Here is a 21528-nt window from a genome sequence, read left to right as displayed (position 1 = left end):
ATAAAGCAGAGATAAACTCGCAACATCTCTTCTGTGAGATAGAGGTTGCAGGGAAGAGAAAAGGACATCTCCCATCAGGCCACGAAGTCTATTTTGAACCCTATCAAGGCAGGACAAGTCTTTTCTAGCAGCTCCTGCCCAGATGTGGCAACAGTATTCCATACTTGGACGTTTCTGGCTCTTATATAGATAGAGAAATGCATCAGCAGTGAGATATCTACTAGATCGATAGAAGGATCCGACTATTTTTCCAACGGCCTTGGCAACAGATTTGATGTACGTATTCCATTTAAGATCAGGAGTAAAGGTCAAGCCCAAAAGCCTGTCAAAACTTGAGGCCTCCCCACGACAAGAGCCATTCATTTTAATTGATGTCAGATGGGGATCAGAACGTTGATGATGTAAAGATAAAAGCTTGGTTTTAGATGCATTAAAAGTAACCAGCCACTCCTTTCCCCATTGTACAACGTGATCAAGATCCGAGGAGAGAGAATCGGAGAGAACTTGGTCGTTTACTGTCTTAGATGTGCTACCATAGATGGTAGTGTCGCCAGCAAAAATGTCTACGAATGATGTAAGGATGTGATTTGGAAGATCATTAATGTAGACCAGGAAAAGAGTTGGGCCCAGGATGAACCCCTGAGGGACTCCAGTATTAATACTGAGAGCTTCTGATTTTTGCACATCAACTACTACTCTTATGAACCTATAAGGGAGAAATGATTTAATAATTGAGAAGACATTTCAAGCTATACCATAGCTGGAGATCTTGTGAAGTAAACCTTTATGTCATACCCTATCAAAGGCCTTTGATATGTTAAGAGCAATTGCCCTAGAAAGGTTGCCTCCATCGAGAGATTCGCTAATCCTATGAGATATAACTGTAAGTACATCTGCTGTAGATCTAGCAGAACGGAAACCATATTATGTGTCACTAAGAAGGTTATTTTTGCTGAGATGGTAAATTACTTCTGTATTTAACACAGATTCCAGCAACTTACTCATGACGCACAGGAGACTTATTGGCCTGTACTGAGAGGGAGATGAGCGATCACCTGAATTCTTAAATACAGGGCATACTGATGAGATTTTCCAGGGTGATGGGAAGCTATTCTCCTTAAGACAATGTTTAAACAGTTTTGTAAGTATGGGCGCTAGTTCTGGTTTAAGTTTTTTTAGTACTGTAATTGGAATACCGTTTATTATTATTATTTGGTTGTTTCGTTTAATATTCTTATTTGGTTGTTTCGTTTAATATTATTATTTGGTTGTTTCGTTTAATATTCTTATTTGGTTGTTTCGTTTAATATTATTATTTGGTTGTTTTGTTTATTATTTTTTATTGTTTCGTTCATTATTCTTATTTGGTTGTTTCGCTTATTATTTTTTTTTGGTTGTTTCGTTTATTATTATTATTATTATTATTATTATTATTTGGTTGTTTCGTTTATTATCATTTTTTATTGGTTCGTTTATTATTGTTATTTTGTTGTTTCGTTTATTATTATTTTTTTATTGTTTCGTTTATTATTATTATTTGGTTGTTTCGTTTAATATTATTATATTTGGTTGTTGCGTTTATTATTATTATTATTATTATTATTATTATTATTATTATTATTATTATTATTTGGTTGTTTCCTCTCAACAGATGTAACATCTGACCATCATCCGCTTTCCTTTTGAACTTGGGTTATTCCAAGCTCAGGAACCTACACAGGGTAGATTGTTCTTACCTTTCAACTATTAACAAATACAAGTATATATGTGATATTGTGGTGACTTATCCCTAATCATTTAATTTCTATCTGAAGATCAAACAGATATAATATCATTTGGTTTGCTGTTTCTTAATCATAACAAAGATCCATAAAAAAATTCTGCCAACTCAGACCAATAGTTTCCAAGAAAACATTTGATCGAACAGACAAACAAACAGATAGACTAAGAGAAATATTGCTGTTTCTAGTTATGACGGATGGAATGATAACAACACGTTCGCATGGGTTAAATGAAGGTTTCACTTTGAAGTTTTAGTAAAAGCTTACCCAGTTTAAAAAGAAGATCTGGGAATACATCGGTCGAATAAAATAATAAAATAAAACAAAATAATAAAAATAAAATAATAAAACAAAATAATAAAAATAAAATAATAAAATGAAATAATAAAATAAAATAATAAAATAAAATAATAAAATAAAATAATAAAATAAAATAATAAAATAAAATAATAAAATAAAATAATAAAATAAAATAATTAAATAAAATAATAAAATAAAATAAAATAATAATAATAAAAATCAAATAATAAAATAAAACAAAATAATAAAATAAAACAAAATTATAAAAATAAAATAATAAAAATAAAATAATAATAAAACAAAATAATAATAATAAAACAAAATAATAAAAATAAAATAAAATGATAATAATAAAACAAAATAATAATAATAATAAATAAAATAAAAAATAAAGCAAAATAATAAAAATTAAATAGAATAATAAAAATAAAACAAAATAATAAAAATAAAACAAAATAATGATAAAACCAAATAATAAAAATAAATCAAAATAATAAAAATAAAACAAATAATAAAATAAAAAAATGATAATAATAAAACAAAATAATAATAAAATAAAATAATAAAAATAACATAATAAAAATAAAATAATAATAATAATAATAATAAAATAAAATAATAATAAAATAATAATAATAAAACAAAATAAAAATAATAAAAATAAAATAATAAAAATAAAATAATAATAATAAAAATAAAATAATAATAATAAAAATAAAATAATAATAATAATAAAATAAAATAATGATAATAATAATAAAACAAAATAATAATAATAATGTGACTAAAAACTAAACTGAGGATACTACTCTTAATAACCCACATAACAGAAAAGTGTTCGATGCAGCTCAAATCTCTCGCTCCTCCTCCTAAAACGTTCACAGCAAGAAGTTGCGTGTAAACAACTTAATTTTCTTCCTTTGTGGGCCTAAAATAAGATTCGATGAACAGATTTTCTTTCCAAGAACTTCTCATCTGTGGAACACATTACCACATAACTAGCAGTGTCAGAAATTTCGTGAAAATAGTGAATAATTCCACCCCATCTTTCCAAGCTTATAACTCCTCGAAAAATTTAATTCAAGCCCTAATTTTTTTTCAATTAAAGGAGCAAGGACCAAGGTTTTATTAAAAAAAACAAAAAAAAAAAACAATGTGTTTTTTTTTAAAAAAAAAAGGTTTTTAACTTCGGACTTTACAGGTAAATTTCTAAAAAAGCGATTTTTTTTTGTTTTAAATTTGAATATATTATTTATTGACCTTTTCTCTTCAATTTGTGATGTATAAAACTCCCCGACATAATTAATTATTTACTTTTTAATAGTCATTTCAAAATGAGAGGCGTGAATTATTCGACCCCCTGTCTTTCCAAGCTTATAACTCCTCGAAAAATGTAATTCAAGCCCTAATTATTTTTTCAATTAAAGGAGCAAGGACCAAGGTTTCATTAAAAAAAAAAGACAAAAAAAAGACAAAAAAAAACAATGTGTTCTTATAAAATAAGATTTTAAACTTCGGACTTTACAGGTAAATTTCTAAAAAACATTACGTTTTTTTTTTGTTTTAAATTTGAATATATTATTTATTGACCTTTTCTCTTCAATTTGTGATATATAAAACTCCCCGACATAAATTAATTATTTACTTTTTAATAGACATTTCAAAATGGGTGACACTTGGGGGGGGGGGCGTGAATTAAAAAAAAAACGTTTGTCTAAAATATTATATTCGGTTTATTGGAAAGAACATAAAATTTCACATTGACCCTGAAAATATCGTAAAAATAGAATCAATAGAAAAATTTTGATAGATTTTTAAAGTTTAAAAATTGAAAAATATTGAGTTCGGAAAATTCATTACTGTTTAAAAAAAATATATATATATTTCTATTACTTTTAAAACAACTGTAATAGTTTATTTTGGAAGTATAATCCATAAAGAAAATAAATAAGCCACTTTTAACAGAGAAATTCCGAGATTTTTATATTGTATTCGCAGTTTCGTGTTAGGGGTGTCAAAAATTCCTACAAAAATTCTGATACACCTACCACATAACTGCTTCCATGGAAACTACAACATGATCATCTACAAGTCAATTGTCAACAAATACTTTTCAACCTGTTTTCATCAAATCAACCTGTCATCAAATTTTGTACAATTTATCGTTTTCAATTTCTTCATAGCATTGGTCATCATCCGACAAAAACTTGATAAGTGCTGAATAAAAGAAATAATATTTTTGATATTCTCTCTTGGTACTTACTTGGAAGTCTTTTTGGGTAACAGAGTAAGAACGGTCCCATGACGAGAGCTATGAGCCCTCCTGCTAAATAGCCGACCCACCAGGCACCAACCCAACGAGGGTTTTTTGGATCCGTGTTAATTCTAAAATAGAAGAATGAAAATATTTCATAATTTATAAATCTCAAATTTGTTTTTATTCAAGTGAAGCACTAAGCAGAAGCAGAACGGAAGCGACATCAAAGCTGAAATAACAATGACAACAATAACAATGGCAACAATAACAATGGCAGCAAGAAAACGACAAGAATCAAAGCAAAGAAAGACAAAAGCAGATTTTAGAAGTGTAACAAAAATAGTGATAAAACAGTACTGGACTTATTTAACAAGGTTTGCTTTGGTTCATACATCAGATCCATTGCTCTTTCTGATCCTCATGAAGTCGGTTTAACACCACTAAAATACTTTCTATAAAAAAAAAAAAAAAAAAAAAAAAAAAAAACACAAGCATTCCTTCAGCTTTCAGAGTCAGAAATGGTTAACTCCTGCTAATGCTTATTTCCAATTGCTTTTAATGTGTGTTTTCCATTTTCTTCATGAAATTCATATCAACGGTTCTGCTTTCGATGAGAAAATTGATTTTTTTTCACATCAAAATCGTTCTTGGAGTTCATACGTTAAATCCATTCTTCTTTTTGCTCCTCATAAAATCGCTTTTCTAAACATTTTCTCACACCTGAGTCTATTCTCTATCACTATAAATCAGAGCATGTATGAAATAACGTTGTCATATTTGGACTGGTGTATGATAATATTAGCAGGTTAAAAAACTAAAAGAACAACGAAAAGGGTTAATATGCTGTCGAAATTCTAATTGGTGGAGTAGAAAGAAATAAAAAAAGAAGAGGTTGAACAAGAAAGTTGGAAGAAAGAACGTGGCTGAAACTGTGTTAATGGTTCATTGATATGAGATATTTTGCGGGGGGGGGGGTCCGCAAAAAAAACAAAAAAAAAACTTGCTAAATTATTTTCTGGGTCGTAAAACCTAAGTGGGATTTGGCAATAAACTTTACAGAAGATTTGAGGAAATGAAAATTGATTTGTGATTTTGAGAGCCAACCCACAGAAGGGGAAGAGAACACTCCTGTTCATGGTAGCAAGAAGAGACAGAAATATAGATGAAGGAAAAGGAAAGGCAGCCATACTATAAATCCGATGACCATTCCAGTGTCATATTAAAAACCAGTAAACGTGACAAGAAATTAGAACAATGATGCGTTATCTTTATCAAGAATTGAACTAAATTCTATAGGAAATAGTGATAGAACTATGATCCCGGGTTCTCAATATGATACAGTCAAACAGAAAAGAAAAAGAAAACAAATCATCAGAATTCGAAGGGGAGTCCAAACTGGACTGGGCTGAGAGACTCCATTTTGCCCCCACCCCCACACACACTAGTTTGTACGCTGTTGAAAGTCTAACAAACTTAGGGTTGGCAATTGAACTTGAAAATCGTCTAGACTGACATTGATTTCTCTCCACTGGGCTACTTGTCGTCGAAAGTTACAAAGGAGTGCCGTCCAGACACTAACATTAAGGATCTAATTGAGATTTGTGAAGAACCAGAGACTTTTTTCTACGAATAATTATTGTTAGGATATCAGTCGTTGAAAAGTTATTCTTTCTACTTTTGGTTTAAATGACGTTTGCTCTCCAGAAAACAGGTCTCGCACCTACCAGTGTCCTTTACCTCTACAATATGAAGTTGTGGTGAAGTCGTTGGGAAGGAATAAGTGTTTGTCTACTTAAACTGACAATCTACATAAAAGTGTAGCATCTGTTCAATCTCAAAAGGTGATCTCCCGGCCATTACCTACCTGATTTGGAAGGGAATTGATTTATTGCCTGTTTCTCAAGGTGCCGTGCGCCGTAAAGAAGGCCCAACAGAAATATAAAGTTAATATTTGTTTTCTGTCTAGCGCGTTCCTATTTGAGGATCTGGATTTGCACAAAAAGCCTTTGCCTTTGTGAGGAGGTAAGTAAATAAAGAAGAGGAATTGTACCTATGTTAGAAATGATTATATCTAAAGCGTTGAAGTGTGTAACTTTCACCTGTTGACACGCTGCGACGTGTACTCATTAACCCGACATGCACTCACCCCGATGATCAACTTGCCATAGTGAATTCAGCACCAAACTCCGAGTTCATTAAGTACATCAAAGACTCGAGATCATGTGATATTGTTTCACCTTTTGTTGCACACATTTCAGATGCGTCCAAGCATCTTTATATAGAGACTATCTGTATGTTGTTCACCCATTTTTTTACTTTAGGGTGGCAAAGTAAGAGAAATAAATAATTCAACTTTAAATTTATTCTAACAAAAATCGACTTCGACAAAGATTTTCTGTATTTCTTTGCCGTTCATTTTTGTTTCTCTCAACTTATTTTATTTACACCTTTGCCAGGATGTTACACATAACGTCAAGTGGTGGTTTAAACCGCCATCACACTAAACTAGACACACTCTGGGCTATAAAAATACCTAAGCAACTCCGTCAGCATTCCCAGGTAAGCGCACCTTTGTTGATTAAACCAGTTCTCAAAAGAAAAAAAAGAAGTAAATCATGGGAATTGTCTAGAACTGAAGAGTATCATACCTTAACTCCAAATAGTATGATCAGAAGAAAACACAACGCTTGCCCTCTGTTGAACTGATTGTCAAAGGACGTGTCCTGAACTTGTACAAATACCTTAATAAGTTGATTTAAGATTTTCATAATCCACTTTACTATTTTTCAAATTGTTTATACATCGTTTTAAAATGTCACCCCCCCCACACACACACATATATATATATATATATATATATATATATATATATATATATATATATATATATATATATATATAAGGATAAACAAATGTACACATACTGTTTTGCTGTATCACACCTCTCCATTGTGGCTAAATTAGTACCCATCCTAAGTCAGAGATCGAATTTACAACCATCTTGTGTTAATTGTCAGATCCAATCACCTGACCACGGGACAGGCTTTATTAGCAAATAATATCCCAGTATGTTAACTATATATAAATATATAAATGAGAAGATGAAAAAGAAAATGTATATATATATATATATATATACATAAATTTTCTTTCTGAAAACTCTACCAAATCCCTCTGACAATTTTTGGTCTAAACACTTGAAATTTTAGATGTAGGTTACTTGGACATGGATCAAACATTTTAACTTGATTTGAGCCCAAAACAATAAATGTTAAGGGATCAATAATTGGGATCAAAGTTTTAAAAAATGATCTCTGCAGTTTCTACCAAATTGCTCAACCAATTTTTGGTCTAATCATTTGAAATTTTACTTAAAGTGTATTCAGACGTAGGCCAATCGTTTTAATCGGTTTTTGATCGAAAATTTGACTGCCATGGGGTTAAAGTTCAAAATATTTGCCGTTACAGTCTCTAGCAAACTTTTCAACGAATTTTGGGTCTAAACGTTCGAAATTTTAAATAAAGAGTATTCAGACATGCAGCAAGCAGTTTTTGGGCGAATATTTGGCTGCCAAGACGTCAAAGTTGAAAGAGTTGCTAACTCTACCAAACTCTTTTTATTTTTATTTCGGACTATTAGTCTCATCTTTATTAGTTGTTGTTTTTTTTTTTAAAAAAACAAAAAAAAAAACAACAACAACTAATAAAGATGAGACTAATAGTCCGAAATAAAAATAAAAATTAGCATAAAAAAATGCTCATCTCATAATAAAAAAATTCCAATTAAGGAATAATATATATATATACCAATCGGTACGGACCCGACTATGGAAGATCAGATAATAAATAAATGTGGATTTATAAGATCAAAGAATCCAACCTTGATCGCCCTTCGGGGCCCATGGCGCAGTTGATAGAGACGTTGAATCTCTACGGTTCCAGATGAGCATTGTCTGAAGATAGCGGTTTCAATCCCACCCAAAGTGTGCCAGAGGTAATTGGTCAAAAATGTGGTGAGACGACAACAACTACGGATGGCAGTGATGGCTGAGAATGCAGTTAGGAGATTCGAAGTTCCTATCCGTCGCGGTTACCACCTGACGAAGGCCAGAGGAAGTTGGCCGAAACGTTATGAACCAATAAAAAGATTAAAAAAAAAAAACAAAAAAAAAAACAAAAAACAACAACTAATAAAGATGAGACTAATAGTCCGAAATAAAAATAAAAATTAACATCTACCAAACTCCTCGGCCAGTTTTGTGTCTAAACACTTGATAGTTTAGATGTGGGTTACCTGGACATAAGTCAAACTGTTTAATATATATATAGATATCCACAAAAAGTTATGAACTGTACATAGGACCCGAGTAAAGCCGAGTTGAACTGCTAGTATTAAAATAAATTTATAATGTTATTGTCATATATATGATTTATTTTTTCAGAAACAAAAGATACTAATTTTTAATAATGTCTGTTGAATTGAAAAGCAGATTCATCATAGAGCAACATGATAAGGGCTTGCGTCCACGAGAAATATTAAAGTTAGGAAAACCTCAGAATCAATGAAATGTTCATAAAAAAAACGGCGAATGATCGTTGCCTAGAAAGTTTGTAAATCAAAGATAGACAACGATGAAGCTGTCCCCACGTCTCAAGAACACCTAAACTCACCAACAATATATTATTAGAAAGAGAGCACTTTTTAACAAGATTGCACTGTTGTTGGATTTGGGGAGCCGTTTCAAATCTGTTTCTTAGGCTGTGGATTTTGATAGCATTGTCTTTCCGGTTAGAAGTAACTCTAGCACGAACAGATTTAGGGGCATCACGGACACTGGCTGTGTTTTGGTGATTTTGCACAGTCTTTCGTATCGTTTTCTCATCACATTTCAATCTGCAGCGGATTTCTCGATTGAATAAACCAGAAAGGTGGAGATTAATGAGCTCCTGACGATCACTAAGAGAAAGTATAACCTGGAAGAACAGCAATTACGATTAGAGATGCTTCGTTGCTTGTTGGTGGATATTTTAAACTGATTTAGGGACGATAATTTAAACTGGTTTTAAGCGAATTTGTTGCTGCGGACTTTTTTTTGCCTCCTCAATTTGAAATTATTTTTTAAATTGACATGAACACTAGAATATTTCAATTAATAAAAGTCAAATATGAACCTGTAAAATTATAGAGGAATAAAAGGCGTATAAAACGAGGTATAGGTTGTTTAAACAGTTACATTAAATTTAACTTAAATTTGTAGTTTTTTTGAAAAAATTACAAGTGCGGGCTTTCTTTTTGCCGGCACTATATATATATATATATATATATATATATATATATATATATATATATATATATATATATATGAGGAGAGGAAGAGAGAAATAGAAAGAGAAATAGAGATTTTTGGATAAGTAAAGAATAACAAAAAGAAGAAAAATCGAGAAAGGCGAGATAGAGAAAGGAAGAAAGGAAGAAAAGAAAGAGAAGAGAAATGAAGGGAATAACACGTAAACAAAAGAAATAAAAGAAAGGAATCAAATTTTAATAGAAGCTAACGACCTCCTCAAATGGCAAGCTTCAAATACAAATCAAAAGAATGAAGGGTTAAGGTGTTTATTTCGCACGCAAAGCCGAGTTTTCCCTCTTCAACTCCTACTCGATTCTCTGGTACCAACCTAAATACACCAGACGTATACAAGACATTTTATTTAATCTTTTTGAAAAGCAACGAACATAATTCTCCAAAACTGTATCGTCTTTCATAACATGTGTACGCACACACAACTAGCACAATGACGTCACCACCTGCAACCATAAACTTATACAAACAGACAAATATGAACCTTTCCATGGATTCGTGGACTGTATTTTCATTAAATTAAACTTTTTGAAAATCGATACATTAACATTTAACGGAAAGAGCGTTTCTTTCTTCTTTCATATTCATTACGTATACGACTCGCTGGACAATCCACCAAAAACAAATAACGGATGGAAATGCAGAACTATTTTAATCATGTAACAACAAAGAGGAAAACGAAAAGTTACTAACTTCAAAGTACAAGCGAACGTTTTCCAAAGGAAAAAAAAACCCGTGTTCATAATTGCAGATTTTTATAGTTGAAATTAATGGCATGTATAGAGACTAATTGACTTTATAAACAGACGGAGAGTCGAATTTTGGACAGCAAAGAGAGAGCGTTGCTGTTATTACAGTGTTATTACAGAGTTATTACAGTGTTGGATGAAGTGAAATTATTTCTGAAGTTTGGACCATCATTGTTACCTTAATACCATACAGGATGACAACGTTAGGTTTTGCAGTTTTTGCAGAAATGGGTTGGTATCCTGCTGACATGCCAAATAGTCACCCAACTGGCACTCTCATGTTGCTTAACTTCGATGATCTAACGAAACCTAGAAACTTGGACGGCTTTAAGAAAGTGTTAATGTTGGAAATCTATTGCTTATGTTGCAGTATGATGGTTGCAGCAGAAGACTTCATTTTTGTTTCATACCAGCAATCCTTTCATTTATGTCATGCACATTTTATTTTGTTTTTACAATTGGAATACATTGTTTTTTGCAACCAATGTTCTTAAAATAATTTAAGTACTTTGGCATACAAAAAAGGCCTGAGCAGGCCTGTTGACTTTCTCCAATAAGGGCTTCTTAGGCGTTTTGCAATAAACAAATCTTTTCTCAGAACGCGAGGGAAAAACTTCAAGAACTGTACAAAAATATACTTGACCTAACTGAGCCAGAAGATGCCACGAGCACCGCCATTCTCTGTCAAACTGATTGTCGATGATGTATCCTCGACTGGTATGAAAAACAGAAAAAAAGACTATTCTTCTTTTTATAAATCCTGTGGTAGTTAATGCAGTTAAGGATTTTTGCTACCACTTGGTTCAGGTGCTGCTTTGACAGAGATCTTTGTGCAGGGTATTTGCTCATCTCATCATAACCTTCCTCTCATTCACTTCCTGGCGACTTCTCATGCAAAAGGAAGTTTCATAACTTATTAAATTATTCGCATGTACAAACGTTCTGAATTGCCATCCGCTCATCTTGTCAGAATCAAATATTGATAAATCAGATTAATTACTTACAGACTCCTACAAAATAATTTTATATATTAAATTAAAAATGCATATTTTTAAACATGAAACTTATTATCAGGAGCCGACATCAGACAAACAACAAAACGTCTGCAGATGAAGTGCAATCTCTGTTCTCTGCCATTTCTAGGCATCTCTTAATATAGTCTTGCCATTTCTAGGCATCTCTTAATATTCTTACCATTTCTAGGCATCTCTTAATATTCTTGCCATTTGAAGGCGCGAATTTGAATCTTATCTAGCGTTCTGCATTTTCTCTAATACTTTGTTTTGATTTTTGAAATCACGGATCGTATACGCAGTTAGGTAAAAGGAAGAGTCTTCCTGTAAAACGCCATGTATATAATTTCCAAACGTTTAATTTAATAAAGATGTTCATATTTATGCATGCATCTACATATATAAACGACACGGAAACATATAAAAATGTTGGTGTGGTGCCCGGTACCCTGTTGGGTCAACTTGAGTAACTGACTTCCTACTCCTCTTAAGAGCATCTGTCTAGGAGAACGTTACTCTGATATAAAACCTGAAGATGGCCCACAATTGGTTGTCCCGATCTATGATGGAGCACCAGCTTTAAGTGGTTTCAGTCCGATGAGTGTAGTCAAGAATGCATCTCTTCTGCTATAATAAAATTCCTGTACGGGTTCTTCTTGGACTCTCTTAAAAGTGAAACAAAATAAATGAATGAATACATTATGTTTCTGCTTATGTCCAAGCGGCTTTCTGGCTGGGACACGAATTCACAGTCACATACAAATTCCACATATACATATATACATATAGAATATAAGTTTATAGAATAATCGATAAGTATGGGACCAGACTAGTAATTGTAAGGACACAGATATACCACTAAAGCAACAAAAAAAAAACCCAAAAAACTAGATATTTCGGTCGACTCATGTGACCATAATCATGTAGTATAAATAAACTTTATAGTACAAAAAACAAAGAATTTTTTAAAATGCGATACTGTTATCAAGGCCCAAAAGTCAATAGAAGATATTAATATAAACATTGGGAGGATTTTTAACAATGGTTGTAATTGGTTAATCATTCAAGAGGACAATCAATCAAGAATTTATTTATATTAGACTTGCAAACGACAATGGTACTGTTTTCCCCAAACAGGCAGTTCTATGCAAAAAACATTGCTTACTAAAGTCCGAAACTCAGAAAGAGAAAGTGAAATCATTGAAAATGGTCGTAGCTAGAGGAGTTCTTGTTATGAATGTTTTACATGGGGCACGGAGATAATCCGGCAAGGGAGATTATATAAGGCGAAGGTCGAAGGGGTGAAATGTGGTGAAAAGGGAACTTTTATAAGTGATAGGTGAAGTAAATAAGGAGATGAGAAAATGGGCAAAAAAGAGTGGGAAGTAATGCTAGCCAAAGACATGAAGGAGTGCAAACTAAATAATAATAAACATAATTGATGAATTGTCGTCCAAATGTTTTGACTTTTTCATTTTTCCCCACTTTATCCTCCCAATCTCTCTGCCGCACTTCTCATTTTCTCATCTTGATTCTGGACAGAAACAACCCCTTACGTCATCTCCCATTATGATGGTAAAAAAAAACTCCTCATGATTCCTGATCTATTTTCTGTATCCACTTGACACACTCCCCTCCACTCTCTTCCCGTTTCATATCTCCTCACTTTCTCCTTTCCTTATTTATTTCATCCTCCTGCATACAACACCCTTTCACATTTTCCTCCAATCCCTCTTCGCCATACATCCCCGTCCTTGATTAGCTTTATGCCGTTAATGTATTAATTTTCTATTGAATAAACTTTATTTATACCAAATGATTATGGTCGTATAAAGCGACCGAAATATCTTGGTTTTTCCTTAGTGATTCGTTTGTGTTGTCAGTTTTATTAGCCTGTTTCATGTTTATCCATTATTCCATAGACCAATTTTGTTTGAAATTCCCATTTCCTGTTTACAACAATCTCATCTAGACACATGCTTATATTTATAAATATACACATTGATAGATTTAATAAAAAGAGCAGCTAACAAAAGTTTTCTATTTTGTTCATCAACTCGAGTTGAGAGAGAAACTGCTGAATTGATACACTTTAAATACATGTTTACATGTTTTAGGACATGTCTACATTTTGGGGGTCAATTAACATATAAACCTATTGTAAGTTAGTCATTGATTAGTAGATAACGACGGTGGGGGATAGATGGGTAAACAATATTCCTATAAAAATTTAAAATAAGCCTATATATATATATATATATATATATATATATATATATATATATATATATATATATATATATATATATATACATATATACATATATATATATATATATATATATATATATATATATATATATATACGAGCAAACAGTTAATAAAACATGTTAAAAAATATTCCAAATGAGATATGTTTTTAAATATGCATGTGTGTGTCTTCAATCTTAATATTCACATCTTGAATAAGAATGTAGAAAGTGAACCGTGTCTTAGATTTATTTTCAATAGATTGTAACTTTCACTTCCCTTATTGTGTCCTTTAATCCTCACATTCCATGAATGATATTTTTGACAAAGAGGGAAGAACTGCTGTTTTCTATCAAACACTTATTGTTAGCTAACTAAAGTAATATATTTCTCCTTAGCTCCTTACATCAAGTGGCTCCATTCCTTGTCTGGAGCGATTTTCATAAAAAACAAAAAAATAAATAATACAGTGGCTGGTAGGGCGTGCGGTCAAAAAAATTGGAGCTATGTAGATAAATAAGAACAACCTAATTAAGTAGAATGATCAAAAGAAACAGAGCTACACTGTCCTTCAGCAAGATGTATTTATTATGTAAAATTATGGCCCAACCCTCGTCTTTTTTTGAGTGTGAATAGATAATAAGCTCATTTTTTGCTGGAGACAAACATATTTAGATGAAATCAGGTGTTATGTTAAGTAAAAGAAAGGATTTGTTGATATATTTGTAAAGTTTCACTACACCCGACATGATCCATTAATTGATGTACTTCATATGTGGTTCTCCCTGTCTGCTTAACAGTAATCAAAGCAAATTCAATGCTAGCCACAAGGTCAAGTTTTTGTAAAGTCATATCACTTCCCTATAAAGAATGCCTGGTCAACCCAGTCAACATTTCCCGGTATGCGCACTTCAGAAAATTTGCAATAAATTAACCCCTTTTCTAACATAAGAGGTGAAACCTAGGAGGGTGGTTATCCTAGAGCTATACAGAACCATACTTCAATTCAGCAACACCACAGCCATTGTTGAACTGATTGTAGATTGAATCGACTTTTAGAGCACAAGTTATTGTAGAATATATGTTATCCTGGTGGAAGATGACAATTTACAGAGGCATAAAACACGTAGAATACATTTAACAAAAGGATCTTATCATAGCGTTGATAATAAATTGAGTAGATGACATTTCATTGGAACAATGTTATTTTGCACAAGGACAGAAGTTTTATGTTTCGCTAAAACCATCATTCACCCATGCATGATTGTTGTCACATCTGCGCTGGTGCGCCAAACACTAGTCTCTCTCTCCCTGATTAACAGGGCCCCTAAACAGCCTTTATCTAAGACATACCACACTGTCAACTAAGCTCTAACTCCTGTCCCATCACCACAAAATTGCATTTTTGTGCTTCTTTTACAAGTAATTTAATGAAATGTGCTCTGACGTACATGCTCCACTTATGTCTCTCCAATGTAAATACATCCGACCAATTCGATAATCAGCAAAATTCCACCCCTTCATTGTATATGCCCCCAGATGCTTCTTTCCTCGAATTATCTGTCTGTTTCCCTAATTGTACCAACATGCAGGAATTTAAATGCAACATGAACAAACTTTTTGATTCACAACTTCCCAATTAGGAAATTCCTTATAAAAGAGGACCCTAATTCACAGTGACCCTTTACATCTTAGTTACAATGAGTAGAAACAAAATATGGAAGCATGAAATGACCACAAAATAGAAAAAGCTACTCACCTGCTCGAATCAATGTGTAAAAAGTCAACGTGATAATCAAGCAACTTGCCCCCAGCAGTGTATCCGACGGCGACACCGACCATCGTAAGGCACAATAATATTGCTGGCGAAAAGAAGGAAATAAAAAATTGGAAAAAACACTTTTTACCTTTAAGAAATCATTAAAATGAAATAATTTACCTTTAAGAATTCATTAAAACGAAATAATTTACCTTTAAGAAATCATTAAAATGAAATAATTTACCTTTAAGAATTCATTAAAATGAAATAATTTACCTTTAAGAATTCATTAAAATGAAATAATTTACCTTTAAGAATTCATTAAAATGAAATAATTTACCTTTAAGAATTCATTAAAATGAAATAATTTACCTTTAAGAATTCATTAAAATGAAATCTATTTTTATTTTGCTGAAGTGGATAATCAAGAGATAATCTTCTGGGTTTGAAATGACGTCCCTTTTAAGGAACTATTTAATTTTTTATGCATCTCTATTTGTATCGGTTATTGCAATAATTCTCTGGTGTGCATTTTGAGATGCTAAAACACATCCATTGTCTTCTCTGGTAAATTTCACATGAGTATACACTTTTAGACTAGATGTTTCTCGTACTTTTATTTCTCTACTCGCAAACATCACACACGCACACATAGAGGCAACACACACAAACATCACATACACATATACACATACACACACACAGACATCACACTCACACGCACACATCACATGCATGTGCGTACATACAAGGTCAGCAAACGCTCTGGAGAAAGAGCAATCTGGCTGATGCAAAATGCTTTGGCAGGATCTATTGGCATTATCCAGCAGGAGCGTATCAGGCGATTAGCAATAAATTACCTTGAAAGTATATTAGTCTAAATTAAAAGTGAACAAATAAATAAAAATAAAAAATAAATAAAAAATATGTGGAATAAATAATATTAATAAAAAATAAATAAGAAATATGTTGAATAAATAATATTAATAAAAAATAAATAAGAAATATGTTGAATAAATAATATTAATAAAAAATAAATAAGAGATATGGTAAATAAATAATATTAATAAAAATAAATAAGAAATATGTTGATAAATAATATTAATAAAAATTAAATTAGAAATATGCTGAATAAATAATATTAATAAAAAATAAATAATAAATATATTGATAAATAATATTAATAAAAAATAAATAAGAAATATATTGAATAAATAATTTTAATAAAAATAAATAAGAAATATATTGATAAATAATATTAATAAAAAATAAATAAGAAATATGTTGAATAAATAATATTAATAAAATAAATTAGAAATATGTTGAATAAATAATATTAATAAAAAATAAATAAGAAATATGTTGAATAAATAATATTAATAAAAAATAAATAAGAAATATGTTGAATAAATAATATTAATAAGAAATAAATAAAAAATATGCAGTATTTAAACTTATATAAAAGAGAATTATGTGAGTAAAAATAAAAATATGAAAAAAAAAATCCAATGAAACAAATAAAAAATAATATACGAAATGTAAACTTACAAATATATACAGGCGAACGCTTGTGGGAGACATTATCATCTATGCAAGCAAATCCTACAGTGTAGAGAGTCGCACCCCCGACTCCGTTGAGTATCTGCCCCAGAAGAAAGATATACATATACCAAGAAAGACTTTGACCATTTGTTACACTACTGCAGCTCGAACTATTTCCTCCTGAAGAAAAATAAAAAAATAATTTAAAAACACAAAAGAGAAAAAAACGAAATTAACAAATATGACGATACTGACTCAACTTTTGAACTAGAAAAAAAAACTCATCTAGTTTAGGCAAGGGTTAGCGTTTACAAAAATAGTTCGATTTTTATGCAATTCAAAAGTTGTACCAGTATCGAAAAGACATATTTGACTAAAGTGAAATATACAACTTAATGATGGTTATTCCAGATTTATCACACACACACACACTGCTAAACATTCTGTATTTTAAGTGAGGATCGAGGGTAATTGGTTATATATATATATATATATATATATATATATATATATATATATATATATATATATATATATATATATATATATAAGTATGTGTGCCTGTGTACATTTCCCTACGCAATAACTCTATCAATTTTTAGTCTACAGACTCGATACAGTGTACTAATATTTTGGGAAAATCTTTGTAATCCGCTTTCGCCCAGAATTTTGGCTGTTAAGGGGTCAAAGTTCAACGATTTGACCTTTGCGAACTCTACTAAACTCCTCCGCCAATTTTGGGTCTAAACACTTGTAATTTTAGATATAGGTTCCTTGGACATGGATCGTACTTGATAACTTTATTTGAACCCTAAACAATAAATGTTAATGGGTTAGGGTTCAAAGTTTAAAATTTTTTTACAGCTGCGGTCTCTACCAAATTACTTAGACAATTTCTGGTCTAAACATTTGAAATTTTACATAAAGGGTATTCAGAGATAGGGCAAGCTTTTTAATCGGTTTGGATCGAAAATTTTTAGTTACCAATCTATAAATGTATGTATGTATGTATGTTTGCATGTCTGCCTAAAACTTTCGACAGAGTCGACGGATTTTACCACGATCAGTATCGTATTGAAGGTCGACCTTTCAGACGACAAATATCGAAAAATTGGCTAAAAACATTAATATCTTCACCCTCAACTGGGCACTTTTCAACAGGAGCTGTTGCTTTTTTCGCCGATATTTTTGAAAGTCATCCTCTCCTTCCGATTGGCTATTTAAATCTACGTCATTTACGGTTTGGCGGTGGTCGTAACAGGAAAGACGTCAGGCTTTTCCCCGTTCTTTTCCTCCTTCGCGGTACGGGTTCAAACCTGCCTTCCTACTAGCACTATTTTTTTTTTTGCTCAACATACACATCCAAACACCCGGGCAACGCCGGGCTGAAATGCTAATATATATATATATATATATATATATATATATATATATATATATATATATATATATAGAGAGAGAGAGAGAGAGAGAGAGAGAGAGAGAGAGAGAGAGGAATAGTCCGGAACTTTTGTAGAAAATTAAATTTCTTAACAAAAACCTGAGTGAATTTGCCTCAAGCTTTTATCGAGAAAAAGTAGAAAAAAACTAAAATTCTGAAAGATCGATTTGAATTAGAAAACACGTAAGAAAATAAAGTAATCAATCGCTTTCAAACTGAGAGAAATCGACCAGACAGAATTGGAAAACGATGATTGGAAAAAAATCAATAAATGCTGAACACTGAAAACGTGGGCATCTCGTTATAAAGAGACTGTGACGATTTCTAAATGACATGTGACCCACCACACACAAACCATACCAGTTATATCACACACACACAGATTTTATGCATCCCTATATAGCATGATTTCATCTTATTAGTATATGTGATGCATCCCGAATATCGACGGTGAATACTGAGCCAGTTCACTATGTCAACATCGTCTCGTAGCAGCAGTGAACAAAACAACTTAATAAAAAAATCATTTATCAACTCATGGCGTATTTAAACTTAAGAACTCCGGCGTCCTGTGATGCAAGTAATTCACTGTTTTTGGTTTAAAGCCAAATCCACAGAATCCTTCCAGCTTCTTCTCATTGAAAGCAAATTTCTCTCGATTGTTTGATTCAAGTTCAGTCTTTGTCTTCATCTTCTTTTTATATCAGGATACACTGAAGCATTTGCTTAGCAATTCTTTCTGTGATCAATCTTAAGACATGTCTGAGCCAGCTCAGATGTCGTTTGCAGATTATTAATGATACTACTTGTCGGTTTGTGCGGTCGCTGATTTCTTGGTTGGTAGTTCGATCAATCCATTTGATCCCTATACTTTATCCAACGTATTTGAAATCAAACGCATCTAACTTCTTATTTTCAGATGCCAAATTTTACCTCTAAACAACAGTTCTATACAACAGTTCTATACAACAGTGCTATACAACAGTTCTATACAACAGTTCTCTACAACAGTGCGGACAATACGTTGCCCTTGTAGAATAAATCTGAGGATGATTTTTAAAAATTATTTTCAGATATTGCAAAGTTTATTAAATGCTGCCGAGGCTTTTTCTATCCTGCACTGCAACTGTTAGTTCATGTTGTTTCCAGTTTTCGTCGATCTGATATAAAGACCAATCGAACCTTCAGTCAACTAAAGCAAAATTATTATTCATCAAAGTAATGGTGTTGTCTTCGAGCAAAGAAGATGAACTAGAATTTAACACCCAACATTGGTCAGCATAATTTTTGTTGTTTCTGTTTTCTACACGCTTATTCCCCTTTTATTTATGGATAATGCACGCCCACATATAGTTTGTATTTTCCATTGTTATATCGTAATTATCCTAAAATCAGTTACTCGGTTCTCAAATTAAATTGTCTCCCCTTGAAGCAAACGCCATTCACGGAGAGCCTTTAACTTTTCTGAGCACCAACGTAAAACAATTGAAAGAGTCATACATGGATTTTCTCACAATTACATAGTTTCATAAAATCAATTATGCCAATGATAACATTTTATTTTACACCATCCATCGACATGCACTGTTACCTTGATCCTAATTACAGTTCTGTCATTGGAACATCGGAAATGTAGCATTATTACCAGAAATCTTCAGATCCCAATATACTGGCATTGTTTTGCATTAGCTGTGTTATGTTAATGAGACGTCATGAGTAGTCGTTGTAATAATAGTAGCGTTTCGTTTTCTTTCTCTTTTTTTCTGCACTTTTTAAAACATCAGTAGTCATGGTTGTAGTGGTTATAGATTTGATTTCTTTCTTTTCTCTTTCTTTGTTTTGTTACATTTGTAATTGTAAAATTGTTCTCTTTTTTAACGATTAAAACAACAACCCCGCTATTTTCTCCGGGTTTCTTTTGCAGATTAATTTTCGTTTTTGTCATCATAATAAAATATATTAGCTCTCTTACTACTGATCCTCTTGTTAAGAGAGGAGACTTTCGAAATACGTTTGATCGGCATTGTTATCAAAATTCAAGAGAAAAATTATCACAACCTACACGAGACTCCTGTAAACTATGTCGCTTCCGCTGAACAAGTCAACCTAATTTTTAATAGAAATTTCTGTTTTTTACGTCGCTAACTCTACCCCCTCTTATACCTGGTTTTACAGAAATGATAACAATTAGTCCAGCATTATGAAAAGGTGTGAACATGGAATAATTCTGACGCTCTCGTGTACATTTGGATGATCTATCCAATGAAAAGGAAGCCTTCAAGTCAACTTCGACTATAATCAATTACTTTACTTGAACATTAACAACTCTATTGTATTCATTATTTGTAAGGACCAGGGCAAGTAATTCGATTTCTAGTTGGTGTTGATGAGTCTGAGAATGCTATTGAATCTGAGAAAGCAATTTCAATAATTTCTTTCTAAAAACGTTTTCTTTACAAATTGATTTTAAATATCGCGGCACAAATATTATTTTCGGCTGATTTTCCTTTCCAAATTTCTAAAAAAAAATAAAAAACTTGAGGAACACATATCATTAACTTTGTGCTGTGAAGTAATTTGAGGTCTCATCCCTCCCACCTCACCCACACAACTAATTAGCAATTATTTCGGAGGCAACTATTATCAATTCTCAATTTTTTCCACTATTCCTGATAAAGAACCATTGCTTGTTGCAACTAAAATTCACTTGTTTGTTTTGCCTCAGAAATTAATATTCAATACGATTACTACTGATGATGATGATGATGATGATGATGATGATGATGATGACGGCAAAGAAACTTATTTTCATACATGGCTCTTGCTCGAGGGCTGTAAGAACAAGAGTAAAATGGAAATTTGGTAATCCCAATAATTGTGAGAGAATGAGCGACTGTTAAAAAACAATCAAATGTTAGAAGAAATTGGAATTGGAGGGAAGATAAACTCGCAACATACTGCAGTGATGAAAACAGATGGCATATTAAAAAGCATCTTAGAATGTAGTAACCAATGTGTACAGACACTGACTAACGACAGACAATGTTTAATCGTATATAATATGTCATCAATAGAA

General features: G+C 31.8%; 1 protein-coding gene across 3 annotated transcripts in view; it reads right to left on the bottom strand.

Moving 5' to 3' along the window:
* Positions 1–21528, bottom strand: part of LOC145243687 (solute carrier organic anion transporter family member 4A1-like) — a 357257-nt gene that overhangs the window by 28184 nt on the left and 307545 nt on the right. For all 3 annotated transcript variants that reach the window (XM_080106745.1, XM_080106746.1, XM_080106744.1), the window contains 3 exons: positions 17018–17191; positions 15470–15572; positions 4345–4466 (listed from right to left, as the gene is read on the bottom strand). In XM_080106745.1, coding sequence (XP_079962871.1) covers positions 4345–4466; positions 15470–15572; positions 17018–17191 — 399 coding nt within the window. The remainder of the gene's footprint in view (positions 1–4344; positions 4467–15469; positions 15573–17017; positions 17192–21528) is intronic.

This window comes from Euprymna scolopes, chromosome 22 (genome assembly GCF_053919585.1).
Source record: "Euprymna scolopes isolate OS-2025 chromosome 22, ASM5391958v1, whole genome shotgun sequence".
NCBI lineage: Eukaryota > Metazoa > Mollusca > Cephalopoda > Sepiida > Sepiolidae > Euprymna > Euprymna scolopes.
Note: the sequence above shows the minus strand (reverse complement) of the source record. Positions and strands in the feature narration are given on the sequence as shown.